The sequence below is a fragment of the Macaca mulatta genome, chromosome 1, assembly GCF_049350105.2.
Source record: "Macaca mulatta isolate MMU2019108-1 chromosome 1, T2T-MMU8v2.0, whole genome shotgun sequence".
Classification (NCBI taxonomy): Eukaryota; Metazoa; Chordata; class Mammalia; order Primates; family Cercopithecidae; genus Macaca; species Macaca mulatta.
Window position 1 is genome coordinate 60,249,282 of NC_133406.1, and position 20,014 is coordinate 60,269,295.

Sequence of the window (20,014 nt, forward strand, 5' to 3'; positions counted from 1 at the left end):
AATTCCCATTTCCCAGGGCCAGCCTCCCTCTTGTCATTGGGGTCAGACTGTGGCTATTCCCTAAGCCCAGCTCTACTGGAAGGGAATTCAAGAATATAGTCCCCACCATCACCCCACGCAGCTTCCCAGACAATGTTCCCCGGCACCACCATGCTCCCCACAATTCCACAGGCCTGGCATGTGTCCTCAGGAGATGTGTGGGCCCCAGCACCCACGAGAGTGCCAATCTGGTCTTCCCCCAACCCCAGGAGAGAGGGGACCTCAGCCCCTTTTGGTGCTTCCCTGAAGGGAGATTCTGGGTTAGAGGCCAGAGCCTCAGGACCATCTCACCACCTTCACCCACCATACTGACCCTCACAGGCAGCTCCCACACCCTCACCCCCACCTCAGCGCAGCAAAAACAACCAGAGACACCCCCCACCCCCAGGTTTCTTTCAGCTCATTTCTTTAATAAGGAGACGCAGCTCATTACAAAATAACAATTTGACAAGAGATCAGACAAGAACAAGAGTCCACATAAGGGAGATGGAGAGCATTGCCAAGCAGAGGTGGGGAATGGGCCGGGGGCCGGGCTGTACATGTGTCCTTCCTATGGAGACAAAGTCAGGGCTCCTGGTGGGCTGACCTGGGGGAAGCTAGGCTCTGCCAGGCCCTGATTTTGAAGTTTTCAGCCCCAGGGTTTTCAGAAAGCAACAAATCAAGTCCTTAGATGGGCAGGAGTCAGGGCAGAAAGGTCAGCATCTTTGAAGAGGCCCCACTACAGTCCTGATCGCTAAGGCAGGCAGGATGGAGGAACTCCTGGTGCCCCACGCACACTGCTCCCATCACCTCACCAGACAGACACTCTCTCAACTCCTGCCTCAATTTCTGTCTCTGCTATGGGTGTGGAGAGTGGGAGGGCCCCAGAGAGAGCTGGAGGAAGCAAGACATGTCTTCACTCGTCCAAACACCTGATTCCAGCCTGCTCTGAAATGGTCCCCTCCACCTTCCTCACTCTTTCATGTCCCAGCACAAAAGTCCCTGGGACTTCTTTGTGCTCATGTGTTGTGGTTTGTGCAGGGCAAGCCTGCCTCGCCACCTCTGGCCTCATCGAATGTGCCCTGCCTGATTACCCTCCCATTCTCTCCATCCTTCCTCATACTCGTCCCAGTTGTCAGGCCTGAGGCATCCTGGACCCTTCCCATGCAGTACTGCCCTCAGGTGCCCATGGGGCCAGGGGCGGCAGGCAGGGGGGCTACCTGTCCGTCTCAGTTCAACAGGATGACCTGAGGCCTCGGAAGCCCCCAGGCCCCTCTACTCACCTCTCTGCTACTTGGTGCAATTGACTGGGGCTTCACTGGGGAGCAGGTGTGAAGGTCAGCGGGCTTAGTCCACACCTGCTCTGCCTGAGCCTCTGAGCCTCCCTCACAGCTGGACCTGCCCACCCCACTCTCAGGGGAGCCCTGGTAGCCCTGAGGTCGCCCTGCTATTGGGCTGCTTTCTGTCAGACTGCAGGAGGACACACGAGAAAAGAGCATCAGCCCCTGTATTCACCAGCCTCTCCCTGAGTCCCTCCTCCATCACCACCCACGACCCTCACACCACAGAGGTGAGTAAGCAGGGATGGTTCTGTCATCCCTGACTGAGCCCCTGGTTGAGCCACTGACTGGCTGCTCCTGAAAATCCTGGTTGCCTCCACAGGGACCCCAGGAAAGGTATCCAGAACCATGGAGTCCCACTGCTGCTTGCTCCTCGCCCAGCATAGAGATGGAGCTGAACTGTGAACCCAGGCCGAGGAAGCCAGCTCAGGCAGGGCCATCATGGGCATCGCCTAAGGCCCCACCGGAAGCCCTGGACACCATCCATTCTCATGACACAGGATTGAGGGAGCAGGAGGGGGTGACAACAGGTGAGCCCTTCACAAGTGTTCTGTGGGGAGCCAGTTGGAGGGACACGGGGGCTCCTGGGAGGAGCCAAGGGAGGCCAAGTCTCCAGCAGGAGGTCCCCTTTATGGCTTTTCAGTGAATTCAGACAGTGGGAGGAAGGGGCACACCACACACATACACAGAACACGGAAGCTACTGGGATGCCAGATACCAGGCTGGACACTGCACCGGGCCCCAAGGGTTGGCTCTGCAGACAGATGTGCAGCAAACAGGCCTTCAGGGCGACCTCCAGCATCTCCCGAGGCAGGGCTGGACTGGGGCAGGCACCGACTCCCGCCCACTGATGACTCCCATGGGGAGGTTTCCCGATGGGAGGAGGCAGGGGTGGGGCTGGGGGACAAAGACTTTACACAACATAAAATCAAAGGAGCAGCCTCAACCAGTTCTGTAAAATGGGTCTGAGGTTGGGGATCAAGGGGACTCTCAGCATTGCCATGCGGCTATTTACAGAAAGTTATAGACATGCATCTTGATTAAACAAGATTCTGTTCATATGTTTCTAGGTAATTATCTTCTTTTATATATAATTAAATATACATGGATGGGGGCAGATGAGGCTCAAATGGCTTCAGAAGGTTCTTATTTTGTTGTTGCTTAAAAAATAAAGTAATTCATGTGTCTTCAAGTCACAGTGTCCCCTTCTCAATATTGCAGTTCAAAAAACTGGTTAAGTCAAATCCTTGGGGTTCCTGGCCCCCTGGGACCAAAGGGAGAGGGGAAAAGTCATAGGGCAGGGTTCCCAGACACAATGCAGGATGGCCAGTTACATTTGAATTTCAGATAAACAACGAATTATTTTTTAGTATAATATGTCCCAACTATTGCCTAGGACATACTTACACTTAAAAATTGTTTGTTGTTGAACTGAAATTCAAATGTAACTGGGCATCCATATTTTTATTTGGCAACCACAGAATGGGGCTCTGGGCCACCAGGATCTTGGGACTCCTCCCTGCCTGCCACCACCCAGGGCTCCGAGAAAGGGCCCCAAACAGCTTTAAGTGGGAGGGGCAGAGGAAAGGGAAGGGAAGAGGCAGAGCAGAGGATATGAGGGCAGTTCCTGGCTCAATCTCTTTGTACCTTTGAGTGGGAGGGGATGCCCTCAGGAACAGGCATTTTCTCTATGAGGTTGGGTGAGACCCAGGACTCAGATGCCTTATGAATTAACCTAGGACATTAAGGGAACATGGAAACTGTTACTCCCCAAACCCAGGGAGGTTCATCAACCTCTTTGCTATCACCCGCCCTTACCCCCCCACCCCACTGCATGGAGGCAGGTTTATAAGAGAGCTGCTTTTACCCGCAGGAGGGCTGTAGCGACCCCTCTTCTCCCTCTCGCTGAAGCCTTGGGCCAGCAAAATCATCCCATACTGATTCCGCAGAGACACAAGTTATGTATGCTTTCCTAGGAAGAAAGATCAGGATCTGAGACTGTGGCCTAATCCCTGCTGTCTCATCCTCCAGCTGAGGGACTCCAGGAAAGTCACTTCTCATTCATGCCGAGCACCTGCCTACTGTCTGGGATTGCCCCAGCATTCCTTACCCAGCCTTCCCCAGGCCTCAGCTTCCACTTCCAAAGTCCAAAAACCTGTCTGTAGCTCTGACAGAATTAGCATCCCTTCTGGAACAATTATTCAGGGAGGAAGAAGAAAACAAGCTTTCAGACCTTATCCCAGTTTCTGGGTGGGATTAGGCTTGGATTTTCATGGTCTCAGCTTCTCTAAAAATCACCTCTATACTACTTTCCTTTCTCTGGAACAGACTTTGAGATGAAAACTTATAGCCCCAGAGGCGTCCAGAACGCCTTACTAGCCAAACACCCTAACTCTATCCTGCTTAGTGCCTACACCCCAGTACCCTGACATCCCCAGAAATAAACCTGCCCAGCAGTGAGTGTTTGGCATGATGCCCTGTGGTTTCAGCTATGTCAGTCCTTAGGTATGGAAAACACACAAGCAGAAGCATGTTCCCACCAAGCCTATGGACCAAGACAGATGCCATCCGCTAGATGGCACATCACGACCAGCTGGGACCTGGGGAAGGCACTGCTCCCCACACCCACACTGGCTCCACACTGGTGCCAAGATTCAAAGTCACTCAGCAACCTGTCCCCACCCCTCAAGGCTGCTCACTAGCAGTGGGCTCAGAGTAATAAAATCCAGCCCTGGTCACCAGGCACATGGACACTTAGACCACCAGAGGTTCCTACCATTGCCTTTCCTCCCTGTCAAGGGAGTGCAAATCTTGGGCTTTGGAAGGGCTGAATGAAGTTCATGAATGGAAAAGAATCCCAGGTGGTAGAAGGTGAATTGGGAAAGGGCAAAGGAGTAAAGGTAGAGGGAATATTGACAAGGGGGTCTCCATGAATGAGTCTGTGGGATATGGGTGAGGAGAATGAGTCTGGGGAGAGACCCTGAGAAAGCACCAAAATCCCACAACTCTGGGGATGGGAGAAGAGTCCAGTGACTTCTGATGTCCATACCAGGAAATCCCACTCTGTGGCCACCCAGATTCTGAAAGCACCCTATTGTCCTACAACTCTCTACCATGACCACACCTTTGGTCCCAAGGACCACAGTTCATAATCCTGATCAGAGTCTTACCTTCCCATCGTTAAGTACACACACACACACACACACACACACACACACACACACACCAGTAAAAATATAACTTCCCATGTACCACTAACAAGACAAAGAAGGATCTCCGAGAGACAGGGAGGCTTTCCAGTCTGTTTCTGGTGGGGGTATTCCCTCATTTCCCCCACTCCTTCATCCAAAACACAAAGCAAAACCAAAAGCTCCTTCTCCCTTTTTAAAATAAAATAAAAAGACACTCTGCAACTTCTTCACGCTGGATCCCCAAAGCCTGATTCCCTCCAACACTGTCCATCTGTCTCGGGTGTCTACAGGAAGCTGAAGTGGCCCAGATGGGGCAGGATAGAAATGCTGCCATTTGTACTGGGAAAGAGAGATACTCAGGCTTCTGGAGAAGCCATGAGTTTTCTGTGGTGAAAAAATGGCAAGGGCCTGAGGGCTTCATGGATGGAAGAGAGAGGCCAAAGGAAGGGAGGCAAGGAAGGATGGCCTCTGGTCACAAGGGGACCTCACTCTGTTGTCCAGGCTGAAGGTTTGGAAGAAGACTCAGTGCAAACCTGACTAACATATATATGGCTTTTATATCAGTGCTGGGGACAGAAGGTGAACAGGGAGTGGGACACAACTGAGCATGGGTAGAAACCCCAGAAGGTCTCCTCTGCTACTTATTTGGAATGGATGCCCTTTGTTTCTTAGTATTCATAAAGAGAAGCCCCCTAATGGTAGGACGAGTCCTCCCTATAGGTCTCCCTGGGCCACTCCAGCTACCTATCAGCCCTCCAGCATGGAGGGCAGAAGGCCAAGGAAGCAAGGAGTGGGAGTCTGGGGGGAATTCCAGTGCTCCCCTATATCTCCACCCAGGAAATCTCAGCCATCTGTCCCCCATCCTCTTCTTACCACCCCCTTCTTACCTGGACCTCAGGGGAACTAAGAATATTTAAACTTTCCTTTTAAAGTTCTCTGGCTCTGCACAGATAACGTGTCTTCAGACAGTGTTGCTCCACTTAAAAGAGAAACAGAAGCAAAAGCACAGTGGGGAATAAATGCAAATGAACTGGGCTGCTTATATTCTGGAAAGGGAGAAAGCATCTGTGTTTCCCACTGGATGGGGTGACGATCCAGGAGTTTAATTTTGGTCTTTCTGGTAATAGGACTTCTGTTTCTTCATAGTTTGATATTTATTGTCAATAAGAGTGAGATTTTGGGACTGAGAGTCCCTGTTAGAGTCTGACCCAACTAGTGAATAGCTCATATCCATGAATGTCCCCGGAACCACACTTCTGGGGAAACCATGACTGGCAGGAGGAAGTCTTTGATGGCATCGTTTGGTCCTAGTTCTGAACACATCCAGTCTTCACATCTTGCTGTCTCCCAAATAGCCACCAAGAAGAGTATGAAAGCCCCAGCATCTGAACAGGATCCTGAGACTTTGCCATAGATGAGAGAAGATCTCCCACTTAGTGGACTTCTTCATGTCAGGGTCCCCGAAGAGCCTTCTTTTCCCACACAACTTTACTGTCCATGGCTCATTCCAGGAATGAAGAGAGATGCTCAAAGACACACACACACCACACACCACACACCACACACGACACACACACATACACACACACACACACACGGATCATTAGCCACTGTGATGCCTTCCCTGTCAGGAAGCAGGATGTGCTGCCATTTTGTTGGTCCAAAAGGCTCAAAAAACAGGAAGTGCTGCAAGCTTGCGCCAGTAGAGGACCTCGCTTGGGGTGAGGCAGATGTGAAGCTTTGAAAGAGTCGGGGGAACTGTGATGGCATGCAGCAAGGGCAGCTCCTGGGACCATGAACAGAGCCAGGCTTCTCTTTCACCTCTTAGGGGACTCTCCTCACACAGCCATCAAAGGGAAGTTGGTCTTTAAAAAGAGAAAAACAAGGAAAAACAAGGACACAACCACCAACAAATGAAAGAAAAAAGAAAACCTCTAAGGTTGCATAACTGAGGTATTGATAGCTCTGGATCTTGTCAGTGTCCGTGAAAGGTGTGGGGTCCCAGCCGCTGCTGTCTACTTGTTCTTGCCCAGGAGTGCATCCACCTCCTCCTCAGGCTTGAGCGAGTGCCACTGGGCGATGGGCCTCCGGGGGTTGGCCAACATGTCAGACCAGTGCCGCAGCTCTGTGCCTGTGGCGTTGCTGCCCACAAAGATCTTGCCTATGGCTTCGTTCTTGCCCAGCTTGTCGTAGTCCAGCACGGTGACCACTACCTGGACTTTCTGCAAGGAAGACAAAGGAGGGAGGGAGTTGGCAGACAGAGACGTGGGATCCCATGACCAAATTTATCCTCCATCAACCTCTACTCCAAATGATTGGGAAGGAAAGGCCTCCTGAGGCTCCTTGGTTTCATCTGTGCTCCAGTGAAGACTGAATTGACATGGAAGCAGAGGCCACGCCTTTGGCAGCCTTTGTTTCTACCACTGGGCATTTATTGAGGGTGTACTGTGCTCTAGACACTGTTAAGCACTTGTAGGGGGAGAAGAGGGAAGGAAAAATGAAAAGATGAATTTCACCTCAATGAGATCAGCAGACATGTAACTGAAAACTTACAACATGAAGTGATAAAGGTTATGCTAGAGAGATAGGCACAAGGTACTGTGGAAACTCAGAGGAGGTGACAGTCCTGCTAGGGCCAATCAGAAAAGGCTTCACAGAAGAGGTGACTGGGACATGAAGTCTGAGAATTTCTCTAGGAGGACAAAAGAAGGAAGAGGATTCCAGGAAAACAGATTATCTTGCGTAGAGGCATAGAGACCTGAGAGTACATTTGGCATCTGAGAAACATTAGATAATCAGTCATTGAGGTACAGGGTGAGAAGCAGTGGGGCAGGAAATGAGGCTGGTAGAGTAGGTTGGGGTCAGCTGAGGAGTTTGCATTTTGTCTTTCAGGCAAGCAGTAGGGGACTCCTGACGACTTTAAGTAAAGGAGTGTGGTGGACATTTGAGAGAGAGAGCCCTGGCATTGAGGTGGAAGATTCACTCAAGGAGGAGTGGGCCTGATGGCAGGGAAGAGACCCGTCGGAGAATGCTGGAGGGTCTAGGAGGATGGATCCCAAATACCTGAACCAAGGCAGGCACAATGGGGATGGGAAGTCAAAACCAGGTTGGAGGGGTATTTAGAGAGACAATCAAGAGGACTTGATGATCAGCTGGATTTGCTGAATGGTTGATGCCTTTTTCTCCTGTGACTCCAGCCAATTCAGATTCATCCTTCAGGACCAAGCTTTCTCTGGGAAGCCTCACTACAGTCCTCCACTTCATGGACATTGAAGCTGTCGTCTCATTGTGCTTTACTAGACTGTTTACTGGTGCCCTCCTGCTGTGAGGTCCTTGACAGCAAGGACCGTGTCGATTACACACTTATTTCCTCATCCCCTAGCAAGTGCCTAGCACTTAGGAAATGCTCAGTAAAGTATGTTGGATAAATGAGAAAGGAAAAAGGAAACAGTCAGTCTAAGGTGATGTCCAGGTTTCTGACTTGGGCCACTGGGTAGATGAGGGACTCTGGGGTCATTCATTGAAAACAGAATTCAGATGAAACAGGCTTGGCTGGGAAGAGGTAGGGAGAAGAACATTACATTGGTTTTAGAAATGTTGAATTTGAGATGCCTGGGTCAGGATGCTCTAGATGTAAAATTCTCTGTAATGAGGACTTCTCTTGGATTAACGTTATCACTGGGCTGCCCAATGTTCCCTTGAAGTATTCCATCAATAACATCATACACATCTCCATAGATGACAGTACCAACTCTGAAGATTCTCTTGCACCCTTGCCCCCAGCCCTCCTATGGGGAGGAGAGGGGGTGGGATCAGTTTACTACAAAGAAGGAGAGACCAAGACTCCATGATAATCGACCACTCTGCAAGCCCCCAGCTGAGCCTGACTCCCCGCCCAAATGGGTGGGTCGGCCTCTTGTCCTACCATATCCAGATCCCACTCATACCCGGAAATGGTAAAAACCAGACCTCATCTCCAATATTTACAGAGCTTGCTGGTGAGAAGGAAGGAAGAGTGGAGAAGGCTGGAAGGGTGGCGGGAAAGAGGAGAGGAAGCAAATCAGAGGAGTAGATGGAAAGGACCTAGAGAGCAGTAGAAGTGGGGCAGGGATGACCAAGACAGGATGTGGCTGGAGAGGATGGAGGTGGCAGCGGCCAGTCCCACCCTCTCAGCCAGCTCCCAACACCTCTGGCACCTTTGCTACACCCCCATACACCTGTGCGCATGACCATGGTCCTGCAAGTCCTAAAGGAATGATTTGCAGAATTTTTTGAATTAGTTCATGTTTATCTCATCAGAAAAGGGGGATCCCTGAAGCACTTGGGAAGGAGATCCCACCTAGGCACCATTAGACCTCGAGCCTTCCCCCACCAAGAAAGGCTATTCCGTGGTCTCTGGATGAGTTCCCGCTCTTCAACCTCCCCATACATATTTGCCTCCCCAAACCCTGCTCCATGCCTAGGACCCCAGGGCTCCAGCACCTGAATCTGCTCGAAGGGGATCTCAAAGCTGAAGGACTCGTTGAAGTATGGGTTCAGGGTCTTCTTCTTCACGGTTGTCTTCTTCTTCTTGAGCCGCTTGCCATTCTGCATCAGGTGGATCTTCACATAGGGGTCTGCGGAGGGAGAATCCCAACCCCAGAGAGGTTCCCCTTAGCCCCCAGCCCTCCTGCCGAATGTACCAAGGCCTGCCCAGAGCATCGGTCAAGATGGGGTCTTCATTCCGCTGAGACCAGGCCCTCAGAAAGCCCCAAGTCACGCCATCCAGTTCAAAGGTGGCAAAAGACTTCACCTCAAGGACCAACTCTGACCAGTTGGTTGTGGCTTCCTGAAGCATTGGGTGGGGGGCATTTCTGAATCTAAGGCCTTGTGAGAAAGGGTATGGGGATTCATCTGTGATCCTGTGCTGGGGAGGGGGTGGGGAGTGCTAAAGTCAGGACACACATCTGCTGGGTCATGATCCCAGTCCAATCCTCCTAATCTTGCAGACGAGAAACTGAGGCCAAAGAACAGAAATGACCTGCCCTAGGTCACACAGCAGGTCAGTGACAGAGCCAGAGCTGGCATTGAAACATGCTGGTTGGAGCCCATGCCCAGGGCTGATTCTCTGGGAGGGCGGCTGAAGCAGCAGGCTTCATTCTCCAGAGCCCTGTGCCATGGCCAGCCCCATTCACTGCCAGGTAAATGTGATATTCAGAGCATCTTCCACCCCTTTCCCTCACCCTCCCCTTTCCAAGGCAGAGCCAGCAGAGCCTACAGCTTCTTCTGGAAACATGTCCCGATTGTGGTATCACGTTTTAGGCGAAGCCCTGCCCATTTCCCTGGGAGAAGTAAAATCGTAAGTCATGAACTTATCTGGGGATGAAATTTCTCTGATCCTTTTCTCTGTAGCCCACAGTGCAAGGCCAGAGAGCACTGGGAAGGCAGTTCTGACGGGGACAACGGGCCCTTGGAGAAAAGGAGGGGCTGGGAAGCCAAGGCTCCACCGCTCCTCGAGGAGACATCTCAGTCCCAGGGCAGCAAACTGTTCCTGTTCACTGGAGTGTGCAAACTCTGCTAACTGGCTCGCTGGTGCCACCCAATGGCAGCCAGAAGCTCTCCACATACCTGAAAGGCCACCCACATCCATCTTCTTGAGGTTCTTGGCCTCCAGGATGCAGACAGTGAGCTTCCCAGCCGTGGGCACATAGCGCAGGGAGGTACAGATGTCGCCCAGCTTCTCTGGCTATCCGGGGGAAAAGCAGGACTTGGGTCATCTCAGCCATCCTAGTGCCTCTCTCATGGCTGGCCTCTTTCTTGCCAAAATTAGCAAGGCAGTGACGTGTCCCTGCCTCCCTCATCACCAGTCCCCATATATGTGATGGCTGAGAAGGTCTTCCAGCATCTGATCTTGGGGCCCCCTGATGCAGTGCAACAAAGTCCCTGAAAGTGACAGGTTGGGACCTCAGGAGCCATGGGCTGAGGATGAGGGGGGTAGAGGACAGCTGTGGATCCCTGGGTGGATCTGAGATCTGGGAGGTTGGCAGTATATTTGGGCTCCTACCCCAGGCTCTGGTAAGGTGGAAAGGGGTGCAAGAAGCCCAGGGGTTAGCCACATGTCCACCTCCAAGGGCCCTGAGGGACTGAATGTCTCAGAAGCCTTCTTTCCCTGAACACTCTCACCCACCAAGGTCTCTCCTTGTGGACCATTCCACTTGTAGTATGATTTGTGGTTTTCGGAGCAATTTGCATCCCTTCTTTTGTTACTATCACTGAACTCTTTCATGTAAACAAGACAAGAATTCTTCGTAACCAATGAGAAACTGAGGTTCCCAGAGGCCATGGTTTGCTCAAAGTCACACAACAATTTAGCACTGCAGGCAGGCCAAGGACCCAGGGCTCCTAATTCCTAAGGCCAACACCACACTGCAGAGTCAAAGCTGCTCAAAGTCAAAGCCACCCAGGGCAAGACTGACCACATCACACAGGTCCTGGTTCAGGTGTGCTGGACTTCCTCCCAGGCACAGGGGACAAAAAGGACAAAAGGATGTCTTAAGCTTCTCTACTCAGCCCTCCATCACTGCCTAGAGTGTGCTGGGTAGCAGGGCCCTGGCCAAAACAAATGATTGATGCCCAGAAGGAGGAATGGTTAAAATGGAGTTTTAGGTACATAGCAATTGCTCAGCAAATATTTACTGAGTGAATGGATGCTGTAGCAGTTCTGGGAGGACAAGTCCCTCTGCTGAGTATCCTTTAGAACAAACATGAGTTTCCTTATGGGTAAACTGAGGCACAGAGGCATGAATCACAGGCCTTAGGTAATAGCAGAAGCTTAGGAGTAACAATAATAATGGCGTTTGTATTTATTTGAGTACCTACCAAATACCAGTCACTGCGCTAGGCACTTTATGCAGGTAGTGAATCCTCATCTGTAAAAAAAGACTAAAGGAGGGAACCCGAATCCAAACAGTGTAAGCAACTTGCCCAGGTTCACACAGCCAGGCAGTGTGGAGCTGGGATTCTAACCCAGGTCGCCTGCCTCCAAAGCCCATCCTATTTCCATCACGCCAAGAGGTGGAAGCCCACTTGTACATTCGTGTTTTTGCCCGACCTGGCCTCATCTCTGCTCTTACCTCCTCCTTTTCCCCGCCTTGCAGGTCTCTCCACTCCTCAATGGGCTGGCCGAGGTCCACTGTGTTCATAGGCACCTTTACCTCTCCAATGATGTCATGTTTGGAGAAGCGGTCAAAGTCATAGATGGCCATCACCAGAGTTTTGCCCCCGAGCTCCTGGTATGGCACCTGCAGGGCACAAGCAGAATCAGAGGGGGCCGGAGCGATTCACGCACCTCCAGGGGTGCTATGGGCAGAGGCCTCTATTCCAGCCCACAGGGTCCCAGTTAGTGTGTGGAGACAGAGAAAGACCCAGGGCTTTTGGGGAGCAGAGTGTGAGGGTGGGGTGGGAGGGATCCCCATCCTCCAAAGAGGCCAGGGGGGCCCTGCAGTCCAGGCTGCCATTGTTCCAGGCTGAGCAATGGCTAAAGACCAAGGAAAGGTCTGTAGAACTCAGCGGAGAATTGGGATCAGGGAGGGAGCTGGAGTCACCCTTCCAGCCCTCAGCACCTTGAAGGTGAAGGTTTCATTGAAGGCAGGGTTCAGTGTCTTCCGATGGACTTTGGTCTCATATTTCTTCTTCTTGTCAGGAAGGAGGAAGACTTTGACATAAGGGTCTGAGGTGCCTCCCATGTCCAGGGCAGGCAGTTCAGCAGCCTGCAGAACGCCCACAGTAAGCTGTGGAGAGAGAGGGGAGAAGGGGCCTGAGTCTCAGGACAGTTCCAATACCACAACTGGCCCCAGACCCAGTTCCTACCAATTCCTTCCCAGAGGAGGCAGTTGGGGCAGGGGAATGAGGGGAGGCAGGCTGGTGCTAGAGAGGAAAATTGGTCTCCATTTCCACCCCAAGGAATTTGGAATGGCATTTAGGGAACCTGAAGTTGAAAGAGAAATTGCTTTGCCCAAGGTTGGTGGGCAGGTTAATAGCATAATCAACTTGGAACCTTTCGCAAAGCAGGCTGGTGGCCAAGCCAGCATCAATGTCCAGAGCTATAGGCCCTGCCATTTCCAGCCTGCTTCATTCTAAGGGAAGAGCAGCGCCCACACATCTCCGAGGGAGCTGTTTCTATCCCCCTTCCACCCAACTCTCAGGTCTCTCCCCATTCCCCACTCTGCCCCCACAGCCCTGCATACCTGATTAGCCTGAAAATCATAGTCCAGGGAAAACTGCAGTTTGCCCAGGTTCTCTGGCTCTTTCTCCTCCTCCCCTTCACCTTCCCCCTCAGTCAGGCCTGTCTCTGCATCGTCGTCATCCTGTGGGAGCTGGGGGAGAGAGGGAACAAGTTAAAAGGGGAGGACAGAGGAGCCTGGCTTGGCGCAGGGTGATGGGAAACCAGCCCCTCTGTGGTAGACCCTGACTCAGAGCTGTGTGTGGTGGGGGTAAAAGAGGGAATGTGGCCCTGCCATGGGACCCTCCTTCATGGCCCATCAGAACCCCTAGGCAGCTCCTCTACCCCCAGCCCTGTGTTTGAGACATGACTGGTTTGGGCACCACTCTCCTGCCTCTGAGGCACAGTGCGCCAAGGGACCAGGCCCCGTGCCAAGTGCTTCATAGCTTCTGGAGGCTGGGGTGGGGGTGGGATTTGCTTCCCTTGTAAGCCCTCTCCCAAACACTTTCCCCAGCTCAGGCCCCACGTATCCTGGGCAAGACATACCAGAAGTACGGTCCAGGCAGACAGGAGCAGAGTGAGCCCACAGACGTGGAGAGAGAAAGAAGAAAGTGATATAAGAGAAAATCCTGCAGCTCAAACCAGCCCCTAAAGTCACCACAGCCACTCATCAAGACCAGGAAGGGCTACACCCAAGTCATCCTGGAACCCCTCCCAACACACACTCACACACACTGCAGGTTCCTTTTGGGCCCACATACACACACATACCTGCATGTGCACAGACATATACACACACACGTGCACTCAAAGGCCATTTAGATCCCTGGCTTCTGAGATCAAGCCCTTCCCTCCATCCTCCATATGGATTCCTTGAGCAAAAGATTCCTCCTAGTCACCCCCAAACAAACATGGGGGAAAGGGAAGCACGCAGGGGCCTCTGCAAACTTAAAACAAGAAAAGGAGCTTTCTAGGCTGACCAACACCAAAAGACAGGGGAAAATAAATTAAATTATGATATGATTAATGATGGATTCTACTTGGCTCTGTCTTAGTGCCTCAGGGCCACTCTTCTGCCTCATTTGATTCCTGCCCCATGCCCAGTTAGATGCCTCCCATGAGATATTGTCCTTCAGTCTCTCTGGCAGGAAAACACAGGGTTACCCAATGGTGTCTTGCTGGTGGGGGGGTGTCTCTTTCCAACATTTTGTCCTAGTAGCCTCACTGGGGGGGTCAACATATTGTTCTTCACTGTCTTTCCAGGGATGAGTTCATGCTAACACAGGAATAAGGCACCCCCTCCCAGGGACCTCTAGGTAGATGGTGTTATACTAGAGATGTAACTGAGAGAGCCAAGTTTTAAGGAGGGGAGGAGGTTTGGTTGTGGAAGCCCAGGAGCTTTTGCTTACCCTTTCAGCATCAGGAAAGCCTGGGCTGAGCCCCTTCCAGTCCCCCTCACAACCAATGTGCCCTACCTGACCCCCTTTCATGTCCTTCATGTTCATGGCATTCTTCATGCCTTTGCCCTTTTCCTTTTTGTTCTTCTTCTTCTTGCAGCAGCACTTCTTGCAGATGCAGAAGCAGCAGGTGAGAAGCAGGAGCCCAGCAACCACAGCAATGGCAATCAGTGCCCAGGGTGGTACTGCCCACACAGAGAAGATCCCGGGGTCAGCAGTGCCATGTCTTGCAGCCCCTGACCCCGTAGCATTGGCAAAAATGGGTGAGGAATGTGACTGCCCTCCCACAATGCCCACACCCCACATTTTAAAAGCCACACACCCATGAGTGATTTGTATGTAAGTTGCATATACTTTGCATGCCTTTTCATTAATACCTTGCTTTTTTATTTATTATTTATTGATTGATTGATTTTGCCTACTGCCCTTGTTGGCATAGCCCGTTAGCTGAGAGGTAGCAAGTAGGTGCATGCATGGAAGAATATCAGTTTAGCTCTATTGAGTTTTACTAGTGTGATCTGTGGAGTACTGTCTCACACTGGAGAGGATGGGATGATGCTTATCAGTCCCTTGGCCTCCACCCCTTTTGCCAAGTCTTGAGAGGCGTGATGCATAGCTGGATAGGCAGGCCAAGCTCCGTAAGATTGAGTCTGGACCTAGACCACTGCTGGGCTTTGCAAAACCCAGCTGTTTGGGGATAGGTCCTGAGCTGCTCTCCATGGTTCTGAAGTACCATCTCCCACCAGTGTGACTGCTGCCCCTTAATCTACATCTCTGGTGTCTCCTATACAGCTTCTGCCAGAAATTCAAAAGCAGCGAGGGCTTTTATTTTCTATCTTCCAACATAAATTTCAAAGTATTATTGGCAAACTTGAAAGTGACTTCTGTTTCATAATTTTTCATTGCCTTTTGGTTTCATCTTTGGACAGTTTTATAAGAACTTTTCTTCCCCTGAGAAGTTGAAGTGCATAAACCCCCTTGTTTGCCACATTAATGGCAGACCCTACTTCCCCCTCCCTGATTCCTGCAAGGGCTCTCCAAAAACCCAGCCTGAAATCTAAGCATTAGGAAAGAGCCCAGTCAATCACATCTCAGTGGTATCCCCAACGCTTCTTCACCTCTCCCAGACTCTAGCCTTGCCCCACCCTCTCAGCCACCAGGAACACTCACAGGGAATCTTGTTGATCTCATTGAAGAACTTTTCCTTCAATTTGGCAAACATGTCCTCCTGGCTCTCCGCAGGACCCCCACTCTCGGTGGAGTTATCCACGGGTCCAATGGGCATCGTGGCGGTGGTGGTGGCAGGAGCCACAATAGGCTCCTGGTTCCTCTTGAAAATGTTCCTCATGGTGGCAGAGGGAACAGCTGGGGACGAGAGGGGAAGAGGGCAGGGTGAGCATCCCGGAGGCCGTCTTCCCCTCAGAAAGCCCTGCCCAAAGGACCAGGAGAAGCTCTTTATAGATCAAAGATATTTTGTACAATATTAACAACTCTAGTAAACCAATAATAATAGACATCATCCAATTAGTACATGGTCAGTCTGGGCACCATAGCAAGACCCTGTCTTTAGAAATTTTTTTTTTTTTTTTTTTTTTTTTTTTTGAGATGGAGTCTCGCTCGGTCGCCCAGGCTGGAGTGCAGTGGCCGGATCTCAGCTCACTACAAGCTCTGCCTCCCGGGTTCACACCATTCTCCTGCCTCAGCCTCCTGAGTAGCTAGGACTACAGGCGCCCACCACCTCGCCCGGCTAGTTTTTTTTGTATTTTTTAGTAGAGACGGGGTTTCACTGTGTTAGCCAGGATGGTCTCGATCTCCTGACCTCGTGATCCGCCCATCTCGGCCTCCCAAAGTGCTGGGATTACAGGCTTGAGCCACCGTGCCCGGCCAGAAATTTTTTTTTTCTTAAATTAGGCATGGTGGAGGCTGAAGTGACAGAGGATCACTTGAGTCCAGGAGTTTGAGGTTGCATGAGCTATGGGTGACTAAGGTTCTGTCTCTTAAAAAAAAAAAAAATAGTACATATATGTGTCAGGCACTATGCAAAGCAGTTTCTGTGCATTATTCATCTAATCCAAAAAATACCCTAATGGTTTTTATTGTTTCCATTTAACAGATGGGGAAACAGGTTCAGAGAGGTTAGACGGTTTTTCCAAGGTCACTTAGCTGTCAGTTCTGAAACTGAGATTTGAACTGGTCTGCCCAACTCCAGAGCCCATATAGCTAAATCACTCTCCTATGTCTCATTTAAATCTAACCCTCTAGGAAGGAGATAAGGTTTTACACTAAGGGCTCCTCTTTCAACCTCTCTCCTTGAATTCCAAGGATTTCCAGATACTGCTCTGCCTAGATTCTCTGCCCAGCTCCATGACGCTTGAACTCTCCTCATCCCTGACTCCAATTCCTCCTCCTGCCCTCCGAGACTCCTCAGCCCTCTGTGGTTTCTTCACCGGCTCCCTCAGTGCTCACTCAGGGTTTGTTTTGACCTCTCCTGTAGGAAGACCCACATCTCCATCTCTAGCCCTTCCTCCCCGGTCTACTCTGTAGCCCCTACTCCAGGTTCATCTCTAGCCCTTCCTCCCTGGTCTACTGTGTAGCCACTACTCCAGTTTCATCTCTAGCCCTGCCCCACATGCAGATGCACATTAGCTTTCCCGCATCAAAGATGTAATGTTTATTAATAACAGAACCCCGACCTACTGTAGACAATTTGGGGAGAGAGAGAAATCCCCCCCATAATTCTACCTTCCAAATCAACTAGCATTTGGGGCATTCTATGCTGGCATTTTTTCTGAATATGTTTTACATGTTGAGACCATACTATATATAGTTTTTTTGGAAGATTTTTTACATAAAATTTCATAAGCCTTTTCCTGTATTGTTTTTTATTATTAAATAGTTACATAATATCCTACTACATGGTAACACCATAATTTGCTTAGCCATTCCACTATTAGATTAGGCAGTTTTCAACCTTTTGCTAGTAAAACACTGAGCATAAATGTTGGTCTTCATTTAAGGCAATGTTCTTAACGAGCTTCCAAACTCTACCCCCCACAATTCTGTCCTCTCCTCCAAGCTCGGGGCTATGCACTCATTTCTCAACTGAAAGTCCCATGAGGGCAGATCCTGTGTTGGCAACAGCACCCCTCGTGCCAAGCACACAGTGGGCACTCGGGGGATATTTGTTGACTGAGCTCCTCTGAAAGAACATAGCAGCATACACCCACAGGTATTCCAGGATGCAAGAATAAACAGCACAACTCCCTGAAGCATCTGTTTTACTGAATGGCAATTTACAGTATTTTAAAATTAAAACAAGCTGGAAATACAGAGTAGGATGCATACAGCACAAGAATTTAAAGAAAAAATGTGAGACTTTTCTCATTGCATGTAAGGGATGAGTTAACTCTCCTCTGGACTCAGGGTTCTTCTGAAGGAACGTTTTAGGAGCTCTTAAGTTCTGTCCCTTCCTTTAAAAACCTGCTGAGATCCCCTCCCCAGCCCTAGAGACTGCTCCAGCCCTAAGTACTTCTAGTGACCTGCACATTGATGCAATGTAGGTTCATTCACCAAGCATTTATTAAACTCTTACTACATGCCATGCTGAAATAGCCTTGACCCCAAAACTGGTCTTGAAGTGAAAAACCAAGGTCCACTGGACACTTCACCTCTGGGGGCAAAGAGATGGGTCTGGTCTGGCAGGAACTGCAAGTAGCCACACCAGGGGATCAAGATCTGTGTCCAGAGCCTTCCGCCGTGTCCATCTCCCCTCACTTCTACCACACTGTGAAGGCCTCTGTGGCCTTTTTTTTTAAAAAAAAAAAAACAGCTTTATTGAGATGTAATTCATATATCTTATAAGTCACCCATTAAAGTATACAGTTCAGTGCATTTTATTGTATTCACAGAATGGTGGAACAATTAGCACAATCTAAGTTAAAACATTTTTGCCACCTCAAAAAGACACCCAGTCCCATTAGCAGTCACTCTCCATTCCCATCCTCTTCCCAGCTCCAGCAACCACTAATCTACTTTCTGACTCTATAGATTTGTCTATCCTAAACATTTCCTATCGATGGAATTATAAAATATGTGGTCTTTGTGACTGGCTTCTTTCATTTAGTATGATGTTTTCAAGGTTCATCCATGTTGTAGTATCAGTATCTCATTCCCTTTTTATTGCCACATAATATTCCATTGTGTAGGTAGAACAGGTGTTTTTTTGTTTTTTTGTTTGTTTGTTTGTTTGTTTTTGACAGGGTCTCACTCTGTCACCCAGGCTGGAGTGCAGTGGTGCAACCATGGCTTACTATAGCCTTCACCTGCAGGGCTCAAGTGATCCTCCCACCTCAGCTTCCTGAGTAGCTGGAACTACAGGTGCATGCCATCACACCAGGCTAATTTTTGAATTTTTTGTAGATACGGAGTCTCCCTATATTGCCCAGGCTGGTCTCGAGCTCCTGGACTCAAGCAGTCCTCCCACTTCAGCCTCCTGAAACATTGGCATTACAGGCATGAGCCACTGCACCTTGCCTAGAACATATTTTATATTTATCCATTCATCAATTTATAAATATTTGGGTTATTTCCACTTTGGGCTATTTTATAACTAAATATAGCTAATAATATCCCACTTGCAAGATATTATGAATAATGCTGCTAAGAACATCCATGTATAAGTTTTTGCGTGGACATATGTTTTCATTTCTCTTGGGTATATATGTAGGTATGGAATTGCTGGTTCATAACTATGTTTGACATTTTAAGGTGCTGGCACCAATTTGTGTTCCCACCAGCAATGTATGAGGGTTCCAAGCTCTCCACATCCCAGACAACACTTGTTATTATGTCTTTTTGTTTATAGTAATCCTAGTGGAGGTGAAGTGGCATTTCATTGTAGTTTTGATTTGCATTTCCCTGATGACTAATGATGTTGCATATCTTTTCATGTGGTTATGGGCCCTTTGTATGTCTTCCATGGAGAAATACCTATTCAAATCCTTTGGTCATCTTAAAATATTTTGTCTTTTTATTATTGAGTTGTAAGAATTTTTATATATTCTGCATACCAGTTCCTTGTTGAACATATACTTTGCAAACATTTTCTCCCATTCTGGGGTTATATTTTCATTTTGTGTGTGTGGTGGTTTTTTGTTGTTGTTTTTGAGATGGAGTTTCACTCTTGTTGCCCAGGCTAGAGTGCAATGGCACAATCTCAGTTCACTGCGAACTCCGCCTCCCAGGTTCAAGCGATTCTCCTGCCTCAGCCTCCCAAGTAGCTGGGATTATTATAGGTGCTTACCACCATGCCTGGCTAATTTGTGTATTTTTAGTAGAGACAGGGTTTCACCATGTTGGCCAGGCTGATCTCAAACTCCTGACCTCAGTTGATCCGGCCTCCTTGGCCTCCCAAAGTGCTGGGATGACAGGCATGAGCCACTGTGCCCTGTCATATTTTCAGTTTTTAATGATGTCCTTTGAAGCAAAAAGGTTTTCAATTTTGATGATGTCCAATTTAGCTATTTCTTTTGTTGCCATATTTTTGGTGCTATATATAAGAAACCATCACTAAATCTAAGGGCACTAAGATTTACTCCTATGTTTTCTTATGGGAGTTGTATAGTTTTAGCTCTCACATTCAAGTCTACAATCTACTTATTTTTTGATACAGGGTCTCACTCTGTCACCCAGGCTGAAGTGCGGTGGCATGATCATGGCTCACTGCAGCCATGGCCTCCTGAGCTCAAGTGATCCTCCAGCCTCAGCCTCCTGAGTAGCTAGGACTATAGCCATGTGCCATTACACCTG

General features: G+C 49.5%; 2 protein-coding genes across 10 annotated transcripts in view; one reads left to right on the top strand and one right to left on the bottom strand.

The window, feature by feature from the left end:
- PPP1R12B (protein phosphatase 1 regulatory subunit 12B) overlaps window positions 1-9,975 on the top strand; it is a 247,708-nt gene extending 237,733 nt beyond the window's left edge. Inside the window, exons 25-26 of one of the 2 annotated variants that reach the window (XM_078003346.1) lie at window positions 1,681-1,888; window positions 9,791-9,975. In XM_078003346.1, the coding sequence (XP_077859472.1) occupies window positions 1,681-1,888; window positions 9,791-9,891 (309 nt within the window). In that variant the 3' untranslated portion in view covers window positions 9,892-9,975. Of the gene's footprint in view, window positions 1-1,680; window positions 2,223-9,790 lie in introns of those variants that run through there. The other variant, XM_078003337.1, reaches the window with a different exon arrangement.
- Window positions 429-20,014, bottom strand: part of SYT2 (synaptotagmin 2) — a 120,065-nt gene continuing 100,479 nt past the window's right edge. For 5 of the 8 annotated variants that reach the window (XM_015118755.3, XM_077979509.1, XM_015118761.3 and 2 more), the window contains 8 exons: window positions 15,377-15,571; window positions 14,225-14,391; window positions 12,775-12,894; window positions 12,151-12,318; window positions 11,662-11,829; window positions 10,157-10,274; window positions 9,032-9,165; window positions 429-6,771 (listed from right to left, as the gene is read on the bottom strand). In XM_015118755.3, coding sequence (XP_014974241.1) covers window positions 6,565-6,771; window positions 9,032-9,165; window positions 10,157-10,274; window positions 11,662-11,829; window positions 12,151-12,318; window positions 12,775-12,894; window positions 14,225-14,391; window positions 15,377-15,554 — 1,260 coding nt within the window. In that variant the 5' untranslated portion in view covers window positions 15,555-15,571 and the 3' untranslated portion in view covers window positions 429-6,564. 8 annotated transcript variants of the gene reach the window in all.